Source organism: Macaca fascicularis, chromosome 1 (genome assembly GCF_037993035.2).
Source record: "Macaca fascicularis isolate 582-1 chromosome 1, T2T-MFA8v1.1".
Lineage (NCBI taxonomy): Eukaryota > Metazoa > Chordata > Mammalia > Primates > Cercopithecidae > Macaca > Macaca fascicularis.
The window spans coordinates 21,190,952-21,202,052 of NC_088375.1; the positions used below are offsets into that span (position 1 = coordinate 21,190,952).

Here is an 11,101-nt window from a genome sequence, read left to right on the forward strand (position 1 = left end):
AGTTTCTCAGGCTACAAGCTTGAAAATCCTTTTTTACTTCTTAACTTGATCATCTTCATCCAGACTGCGCCTCCAGGATAACTAACATTACATTTGATAAACAATTTCCTTTTTGAGATAAGTAGGGATTAGAAGGTGAGATTGCCCCAGGTATTCTTTCCCAACTACATAGTCCCCTCATCTGCCATCGAGTCACCCAAAAGAGATGTGTATCTACTGCTTTGAATTGTTTCTCACACCTACCCTTTTCCCTTTATTTTTACTACTTTAGTTCAGATCCTAACCCCCTCAACTCGAGTCTCTTAGCTAATCTTCTTAACATGTCTCCCTTTCAGTCTATGCTGATAGAATAACGTGATGAAAATACCTCTCTAGTTGTCATGTCCTTTCTCAGTATCTCTGGTGCCTCCCTGTTGTCTCTTCTGGTTCGTCTGCATTTTTCTGCCAGGCTTTCAGGCTTTAGAGTTTTATCTCTTTTAAAAATTGTGTTTAATTATAGTTCATCCTAGAAAATACTCTTTCATTTTATTTATAAATCCTCATTGGTTATGTTGACTTTAAATACTTCTTATAAAATACAGAGCCTGAACCTAGAGGACCAAATTGAGAGTGATGAGTCAGAACTGAAGAAATTGAAGACTGAAGAAAATTCGTTCAAAAGACTGATGATTGTGAAGAAGGAAAAACTTGCCACAGCACAATTCAAAATAAATAAGAAACATGAAGACGTTAAGCAATACAAACGCACAGTAATTGAGTATGAAGTTGTTTTCAATTTTAGTGTATTAGAAAGCGATTATGAAAAGCAAATACATTTTTCCCCCAGGATTTCAAAACCTCTGTTTTCAAAAAGAGTTTAAACAGTTTTATCTTTATTTCACCTTTAGTTGACTAAAACAGATGAGTTAATTATAAAACTTATACTGCTAGGTCTAGATATAGAGATGGCTTAGCTACTCTTTTCCTAGATGTACAGTTCCAATTCCTTTGCATCATTCTTCAGAAGGGTTCTGATGTTACTGATTATTTCAGTGCACTTTAGAGATAGTGGTTTAGCTTGCATCAGAATGAACTAACTGGCCTATCTTATAGTCCAGCTGGTCTGTAGAGTTACAGCATTTGTGTTTTGAGAAAAAGTCTTATATTCAGGTAAGAAGTAATACTTTCCTAAGTATGCAAGTATGTTTTTAGCCAGTATGTTAGGGTCCTTTATTGGTGAAGTACCCATCAGTTGTAAGAATGTGTTTTTAAAATACCTGCCCCAGATATGTCTATGATGTCATTCCTTCAGTTCCTAAAAGGTATGTTAGCGATCATTGAGTGTTTCCTTCATACTGCCTCATGCAGATGAAAAAGGGCAGAACCTAAGGATTTTATATTTGTTGCCAAACTGCCTTGTAGAAAAGTTAAACTGATTCACACCTAAGTGTGCACAACTGGGGAAATGTAACTTAAAAAATCTTCATTTAAAAAATGTGTTTATTTATTTATTTACTCATTCACTGACTCACCAATGAGGAAAAAAAAATCTCATTAATATATTGAGAGAAATGATTCATGCTATGTTATGATGTGATTATAGCACCACTCTTTGGGGTTTTCGTGCCTTTGCTTTTATATCTTGAGAAGAGTTTTAGGTTTGTCAAACAAATACTGACACATGGTCACTGTGGAATCAAAACTAGAATTGTGTTTGCCTTTTTAGTTACTGAGGAGGATTAAATATTAGCTGTCTTGATTTTCTTTTAGGGATTGCAATAAAGTTCAAGAAAAAAGAGGTGCTGTCTATGAACGAGTAACCACAATTAATCAAGAAATCCAAAAAATTAAACTTGGAATTCAACAACTAAAAGATGCTGCTGAAAGGGAGAAACTGAAGTCCCAGGTGAATATGTGTTCAGAAGAAGTTAATTTCAGATAATCTCATATGTATTTGAGTTGTTAACTGAAACAAAACAGCTTACTTGGTCTCTGTGTGTAATGAGACTTTTAATGATACCTAAAATTATTTACTCTTTATTCTTGTTTTGAATATATTTACTGTAAAGCTTCATAAACAGTCCTAAGTTTAATGAGAACAGGCATCTTGTCTCCTACATTTTTATCTTTAAAAATGCTAGTACAATGCTAAACATAAAAGGTTTACCTGTTTCTATCCTTTTAACTGCCAGTGTCTCTAACAAGTAGTCTATTTCTGATATATTTATTATTTATTTATTCTCTCCTTATCTTTTGAGTTTGATTTATATCTTCAAGAGTGTTCTACCAGAACAATAATTCAAACTGCTCTGCCAGAAACCACAAAAAATTGCTATTTATTATGCAAAATCCCTTAGCTTCTTTTTTTTTTCATTCTTTACCTTGTCTACATTGACAACTTACATACAGATTTCTAAAACCGCTGATACCTGATAAATATTTAAACATCTGCTGCCATTACTTTCTGCTATCCACACCCAATTTGTAAAAATTCTTAATACTAACAGAGCCACAATACACAATTCCCTTATCTGTTCTCAGTACCTTATCCCTCAGAAAAATTGTGTTGTTAGCACTTGCACATGTGAGCATTCTCTTAAGGCTATGTTAAAAGGAAGGAAAGAAAAGGGAATAGAGCAAGGAAAGGAAGAGGGGAACTGGATGTAAAAGAAATAAAATGATTGGGATTTCACTTCCATGGTCTTCCCAATACACTGGCCTGCTTTTTTCTGTTTTGTTTTTGTTTTTGTTTTTGTTTTTGTATACCTCAACTACTTTTCTTTTTCCTGCCTCTTAACTTGATATTCACCAAGAGTCAGTCTGTCTAGTATGGCGATTAGAAAGACTTAGCAGATATTTAATCCTGCTTCTTAACCAAATCTAATCAACAAATATTTATATGTTATAACGTGGTCTAGGAACAGTTAGTGAACCAGTTACTAACAAATTAGTAACTAGTTACTAACTCAGATTCGAGGCATCTTTGTCTGTCAGTTATGAGATACCCATGCCTACCTTATATTACTTTGAGTTTTATGCCTGTATGTCTTGCCAGTTACATTTTCCATTTCTTAACAGTAGCAACTGTCTAATGTTAACCTTAGCATATCATGTCAAACCATTCCTAGAATGCTGCCTTATGTGTAGTATGCTTTCCATAAATATTTATAGAATTGAAAGGTCATCTAGCATGGTGTTTCTTAAAACTAGCTGTGTATTCGAATTCAGTGAGGAATTTTAAAATGAACAAATCCTCACCCAAACACATTGATTAGCATCTCCAGCAATGGGGCCCATGAAATTGTGTTTTTTAATGTGGCATTTGAGAACCACTGATAGGCTTGGCTTAATTGTTTTCAGTGGTATAGTTTTCAATGGGTATGGTCACCCAAGCTGTTCTACTAGGGCAGCTTTAATTGTTAAAATTCTGTCTCTTATTTTGAGTTTAAAATATTTTTTTCTGTACTCTGTAGTCAGCCCAGGTCTTCTCTGTGGAGCAAATGTGTACCCTTTTCTGCTTAATAACCCTTCAGACATTTGAGGATAATGATCATGGTTTCTTTCAGCCTTCTCATATTCAGGATAATTAGTCCCAGTTTTCCACCATTCTTTATATAGCTTCATTTTCAGATTTATTACTGTCCTATTTATTGTCATCTCTATTTCCTAGTTGTCATTATTCTGCTTAAGATTTAGAACCCAGTGCTAAACACAATCTTCCAAAATAATGATGTGACCAACAAGACCCAAAGCACATTTTTAATAAAGCATAATATTGGGGTGGATTTTTAGCAGCAGCATCTTGCCTTTGACTCATATTGACCCTGTGATCAACTAAAGGACTCTGTCTTTTCCACATACAGTTCTGCCATGTTAAGAGTTTTTTACCATACTTTAGTGCAACTGTTACTGTTAATTCAGAATTTTACTATTTTAGGTTTTATTTTATTTTATTTATTTCAACCTAGATTTCAAAATGTCAAGGTTAGTTTAAATCTATCATTCCACCGTAACTATTTCTCATTGCTTAGTGTCACCTCAGATTTGATCTGCATGCATTTTTCTTCAAAATAAAAATGTTTACTAGAACAAGATCCTTTGCTGCATTGCAATTTTTTCATCCTAGAGGCATAGAACTATTGAACAAAACTTTGGGTACAATTGTTCAACTTGCTAAGTTGTTCTTACCTACCTTGATTCAGGCTACATTGTGATATCTATTTGTTACACAAATGAGAAGGTCTCTAAATACTTTGGTAAAATCAAATACTTTGTGTCAAAGAACTCTCCTTAGCTTACTTTATAATCATCCTTGAAAAAGAAAAAAGGATATATTATGATTGCCAAATTGTTCTTTGTGCAGTTCTGTTGCATTTTGTGATCATCATAGTCTTTTTTCATTAAATGTTCTTTCCCATAGATAATTTATCTCTTCTAGTTTTAATTATTATCTTCATTTGGATAGCTTTCAAAAATCTATGTTTCTTGTTCTGGCCACTCACAACAAAAATAATATTTTAAAATTACATTCAACATTTTCTCACATCTGACCTCTTCTTCACTTTCTGTCTTTCCCTTTTCTTTTTCTCTCTTTTGCTCAACTTCTTCATAAATTTCTTTGTATTTCTCAGTGGCATCATTTTCTATCACAAAACATTGAAATTTTGGACTTGCTTTAGATAATCCTGACATCCAGATAATCACCAAGTTAATTTCATGATTGCTTTTACATGGTGGTACTCTTCATACATGTACATAGCCCTTCATACATACAGCGCTCTTACTATTATACATCTATCACATAATTTTGTAGTAGTCATGGATTACAGCAACATTTGCCAAGTTTCTTTGATTTTAGATTCTTCTGCATCAAATATGCCTTGAATACTAAGTACTACCACATTTATCCTGCTAAAATATTATTCTCAATACTACACTTTCTTGTTCAAAACAAGGACCATTTTCCTTCAGTTCCTTCATTCACCCAGTCAGTATTTCAACAAATGGCCAATGTATCTGCTAGGTGTCAGGCTTCACACTTGATTCAGAGAGTAAGTTGTGAACAAGGCAGGAATGATTTCCACCTTAGGACTTTTAAAATTGTCTATCTAAGCTAATCATTTCCATTATTTAAGGCCCAGTAGAAATTATGTCTTCCACATAACTTTCTTTTATTTCTTTGAAGTATCTTTCTCTCCTCTCTCAAATACTATAGCACTCTCAGTCTATTTCAAATAATCTGGATCTGTGCTGTCCAGTGGACAGCTATTAGTAATATGTGGCTATTTACATTTACATTTAAATTAATTACAATGAAATAAAATAAAAAGTTTTTGTTCTTTATTTGCACTAGCTATATTTCAGGTGCTCAATATCCAGTCTGTTCTGGTTGTATGTTCATTTAGGAAAGAAAGCATAACTGGCGTCTTTCATTGTACTATTGTACTATTTACAGTGCTACTTATACAAAGTACCCAATAATATATTGGGTTAATTTATACATATGTGATAAATGGCTACACTGGCTATAAGACTCCATGGATAGTGTATAGTCTTAAATATTTCTGATTTGAAAAGTGAGATAGTTATCTAGACTGACACTGTCCAACAGAACTTTCTGCTGTAATGAGAATGTTCTTCTGTATTGCTCAATACTGTAGCCAGTAGGCATATGTGGCTGTTGAGTCCTTGACGTGTGGCTGGTGCAACTGAGGAACTGAATTTTTAATTTCATTTGATTAAATTAAATTTTATTAAATTTAAGTAGCCACATATGTCTACTGGTTGCTATATTCGACAGCACAGAACTAGCCTTTGAGTTTAAAAATATTTAGCTTCAATGAGGCCATCACAGTAAGACTTATTATATGTGAATTAGGGTGGATTAATATTATAAAATTCCACTTGGATATAGAATTTAATTGAAAATGCTGAAATACATAGTATTTGTCAGGGATACGATCTGTCACCATTAAACATCTTGTGAGGGTTGGCTTAGAACTTCAGATGTTTTTGTCTCTGCGCCTGTGCCACTGGAATTGGGCCTTAATGTTTCATTCACTTGTGGCTCTACCAGCAGGATTTTGCTCCTCCTTGAGAGTGTTATTTGTTCTCAGAAGGAAAGTATTCCTTTGGGTATTTTGAAATGGTTGGTTCAGATACGTACAGATTGTATATCTTAATTTAGTCACACTTAGTTTTGATAGTTTCTCATAAGTAATATCTTTCTACCAAATTTATTCAGCTTTCTTTTTTGGAATGAATAAACATATACTCATATAGAACTAGAAAATTAAATTGATTTATAGCTGCTGAATGTGCTTTTTTTTTTTTTATAATGGCATTCACACAAGCTAGCAACTAATTCACCTTATTTTTCCTACAAGATTTAAGAAATAAAGCCTTCAAAAATTTTGATTTATTTTCCTATTGGTTCATATTCTATCATAGTTGTAGTAATTTGATACCTGCTTAGATCTCAGAAATATAAACACACTCTTCTATTTTTGTGTTAGGATTTAATAACTATGTTTGGATTTTTGGAGAATGTTTAGTCTTAAGCATATATTTACATTCACTTAATCTGTAGTAATAGCTCTCAAACTTGCATAGGTGGCAGAGTTGCTGGAAATAGTGTTCTTTTTTGGAACACTGAATTTATACTATATCAAATTATAATCTATGTAATTTATTCAGATAGTATCTCTGCTAGAATTTAAACTAAGATAAATAGTAGCCAAAATTATAGGCTTAAGAAAAATTTAGTGGGAGAGACACTTAAAATTGAGAACATTGTATTCATATACTGCTTTTCTTCCCCCATTGGAAAAAGATGGCTATTTTATTTCAGTGGCAAAACACATCCTATAACCTTGTAAAATACCAATTTCTTGTGGTATTATGTATATTATAGTTTGAGAATTGTTTTGTCTAGGAAATAAATAATGAAAGGAGGATCAATATTATATTTGACAAGTATGAAATGGAAGAAAATGTGTACAGGCTAATTTGCTTCTTATTTAATCTATAAAAATTGTTTTTTTATTTTTTAAAATTCTTAGCACATCCATATAGGCTTGAACTATCTGATCAGTTTATTCAAACAACTCTAAAAGGTATTAATATATTTTTCAGTCTTATAGATTGCTTATTAAATCTGTTTGCATACCTTTTAAATGATAATCAGGGTCAAATGCAGAGAGTATAGTTATCTACAGTAATGTAGTTATTTTCCATGTTTAACATGGAAAGCTCTAAAGTAAATTTTTCCTTGATAATTATAAATATGTTTGTTCTTAATATATTATAATCCTAACCATTTGTCTCACGTCTCTCCTTTGTTCTTTAAGTAGCAAACTTTTTTGATGTGTTTGTACAGCTTATAGAATGAATTTTTAATAAAAGCAGACATGGACATGCACATTTGTATGTGTGTGCATAAGAGTTTAGGCTTTAAAATATTAATAAATATGAATAAACTTGGAATTCTTATAACTCATTTGTAGTTTAGGTTGTTGCATGGAATAATTATTATTCTGTTTCATTTTCTACCTAGGAAATATTTCTAAACTTGAAAACTGCTTTGGAGAAATACCACGACGGTATTGAAAAGGCAGCAGAGGACTCTTATGCTAAGATAGATGAGAAGACAGCTGAACTGAAGAGGAAGATGTTCAAAATGTCAACCTGATTAACAAAATTACATGTCTTTTTACAAATGGCTTGCCATCTTTTAATTTTCTATTTAGAAAGAATAGTTAAGTTGAAGCGAATGGAAGTAACAGAAGTACCAAAAAATGTTGGTTTCATCAGTTTTTATATACTCTCATAAGTAGTTAATAAGATGAATTTAATGTAGGCTTTTATTAATTTATAATTAAAATAACTTGTGCAGCCATTCATGTCTCTACTCTGCCCTTTGTTGTAAATAGTTTGAGTAAAACAAAACTAGTTACCTTTGAAATATATATATATATATATCATTTGATTCTTACTTAAGCAATTTTTTTGCTTAAGTAGATATTTTTATTACTACATAGATAAAGTAATTATAAAGGTCCTAAAAGATCAGATAGCTGAAGCAAAATTTGAACTCTACTCTGTATGATATTGAAGTCTAGAATGTTTCAATGTACCACACTTTCCAAGGTAGTTAATTGAAAGAGAAAGTTTGAGTTTAGTAGTCAATTTCTTCATTGATGCGACTGGCATTTTTTTCAAGAAAAACGAGTTAATATATGTAAAGTGACTAAAACAGTGCCTGGCACATGGTAAACACTCGATAGCTCTTATCTATTAGTATTTAAGGTCATGGAAGCTCTAGGTACTTTCCTTTGTCAGAGATAATAAAATGTTATTTTAGGGAGTGACCAGGCTTTCAATGAAAGGGAAAGCCCTGGAATGGAAGGAGCAGCAAAAACTGGGTGTGCGGGGAAGAACAGATGGGGATACAAAATTGAGCTATTGCCTTTTCCCTTCCTAGCTTCTCTTTAAATATTCATGAGTTTTCCTTCAGAGAAAGGGCTGCCTCTAAGGCAAGGTAACAGGTATAAACATCACCAAATATCTCTTGTATTTTAAAAAGTTTGACCCCTTGAACCTATCTCCACCTTTAACTACTGCACCTTTTTTCACAACCAGATCTCTAGAAAACCTAATCTATACTTGTGAATTAGTTTCATTCCTTGTTCATCACAGAAATGTCATTTCTATCCATGCTAATCTTCTGAACTTTCTAAGGTCACCAAAAAATTCCTAGTTACCAAAATTTCATGCATACTTTTTAAGCTTTCCTCAAATTCTACCAATCCAGTGCTTTTTTCATTTTGTCTCAGTAACACCTCTCTGTTGGTTCTCTTAATTCCCTGTGAATTTTTCCACCCTAGAGCCTCATTCTGTTTTCACCTCTTGTGTTTCTGTTCTGTGTGCTTCCACCCTTGCCTCTCCTTATTGTAACCTCTATATTCCTCCTTGAAAATTTTTATCTATACCCACAGCTTCCAGCACAAGTTAAACACCTGTAAACTTAACTACATTTATGTTTCTTTTATCATATCTCCTGATTTTCAGACTTGCATATCCAATGGCCAGTAGGTGTATTTAACTTATTGGCATTCTGATGAAGCTTAATAATGGACCCTTTCAGAATAATGGGTTTAATGCATGATATAAAATACAGGATAAAAAGGGAAACCAATTAGATTCAAATATGATTATCAAATATTTAAAAACATATTATGGTTACTAGTATCACCAGCTACACTTGTGCCATGTTGGGAAAGGGACTCATCCACTTTCTTATGCTACTACACCTCACTCCCTTATATCCATTTAGTTAGCAAGAACTACAGATTAGTGTACCCAAATCTCCCTTTCACATCTCCTTTGCTTATGTTGCAAGTTGCATCCTCGTCATTACTGTACTGGCAATAATCTTACCAGGCTCCCAGTCTCCAACCCATTTCTATAAAGGCATTCGAGTATTCTATCATGCAAATTAGAAAGTGTCTGTGATCTGTGCAGTTTTTTAGCTTTTCAAATTGTCCTGCCAGGGTACATTAGTGAACTCACAGGGGAATCATGGAATATTTTAAATTTCCAAAGGAAACAACATATTTGATATTTGTGGGACGCCGTCACAAACTACTAGTTCAAGGTCATTCAGAATTACAATGTTAAAGCATGCTACATTTCTTTCAATGACATCATATTGAGAGGTGACAATGTGCTAGCAGCCCTCTCAGCGCCTCCTCGGCCTCCGCGTCCACTCTGGCGGTGCTTGAGGAGCCCTTCAGCCTGCCATGGCACCCTGGGAGTCCCTCTCTGGGCTGGCTGAGGGCGAAGCTGCCTTCCTCTGCTTGTGGGGAGCTGTGGAGGGAGAGGCCTGCCTCTGAACCAGGGCTGCACACAGCGCTCGCGGGCCCGTGCGAGTTCCGGCGTGTGCGGGCGCTGGCTCGGCGGGCCCGGCACATGGAGCGGCCGGCTGGCGCCGCCGGCCCGGGGCAGTGAGGGGCTTAGCACCCTGGCCAGCAGCTGCGGAGGTTGCACCGGGTCCCCCAGCAGTGCCGCCCGCCGGCGCCGCACTCAAATTACTCAAATTCTCGCTGGGCCTTAGCTGCCTCCGGGCGGGGCAGGGCTCGGGACCTGCAACCCACCATGTCTGAGCTCCTCCCCCTGCGGTGGGGTCCCACGCGGCCTGAGCCTCCCCGAGAAGGGCGCGGCTCCCTGCTCTGTGGCGCCCGGTCCCATCCACAGCCCAAGGGCTGAGGAGTGCAGGTGCAGCTCCGGACTGGCGGGAAGCTCCACCTGCAGCCCTGGCGCAGGACCCACTGGGTGAAGCCAGCTGGGCTCCTGAACCGACTGGGGACTTGGAGAACTTTTATATCTAGCCGGAGGATTGTATGTGCACCAATCAGCACTCTGTGTCTAGCTCAGGGTTTGTAAATACACCAATCAGCACTCTGTGTCTGGCTGAGGGTTTGTGAATACACCAATTGGTACTCTGTATCTAGCTAACTCTGTGTCTAACTAACCTAGTGAGGACTTGGAGAACTTTTCCCTCTAGCACTCTGTATCTAGCTCAAGGATTGTAAACGCACCAATCAGCACTCTGTCAAAATGGACCAATCAGCTCTCTGTAAAATAGACCAATCAGCAGGATGTGGGTGGAGTCAGATAAGGGAATAAAAGCAGGCTGCCCGATCCCCGCAGCAGCAAGCTGCTGGGGTCTCTTTCTGCTCTGTGGAAGCTTTGTTTTTTTGCTGTTTGCAATAACTCTTGTTGCCAGCTCATTCTTTGGGTCCACGCTGCTTTTATGTGTTGTAACACTTACCGGGAAGGTCTGCAACTTCACTCCTGAAGCCGGCGAGACCACAAGCCCACCGGGAAGAACGAACAACTCCAGACGCGCTGCCTTTTACAGCTGTAACACTCACCACGAAGGTCTGCAGCTTCACTCCTGACAGCGAGACCACGAACCCACCAGAAGGAAGAAGCTCCAGACACATCTGAACGTCTGAAGGAACAAACTCTGGACACACCATCTTTAAGAACTATAACACTCACCGTGCGGGTCCGTGGCTTCATTCTTGAAGTCAGTGAGACCAAGAACCCACCAATTCTG

General features: G+C 36.2%; 1 protein-coding gene across 3 annotated transcripts in view; it reads left to right on the forward strand.

Annotated features, from left to right (window-relative positions):
- Nucleotides 1-7,876, forward strand: part of NUF2 (NUF2 component of NDC80 kinetochore complex) — a 33,442-nt gene extending 25,566 nt beyond the window's left edge. For all 3 annotated transcript variants that reach the window (XM_005539831.4, XM_005539832.4, XM_005539830.4), the window contains 3 exons: nt 582-757; nt 1,750-1,885; nt 7,535-7,876. In XM_005539831.4, the coding sequence (XP_005539888.1) occupies nt 582-757; nt 1,750-1,885; nt 7,535-7,669 (447 nt within the window). In that variant the 3' untranslated portion in view covers nt 7,670-7,876. The remainder of the gene's footprint in view (nt 1-581; nt 758-1,749; nt 1,886-7,534) is intronic.
- Nucleotides 7,877-11,101: the final 3,225 nt, after the last annotated feature.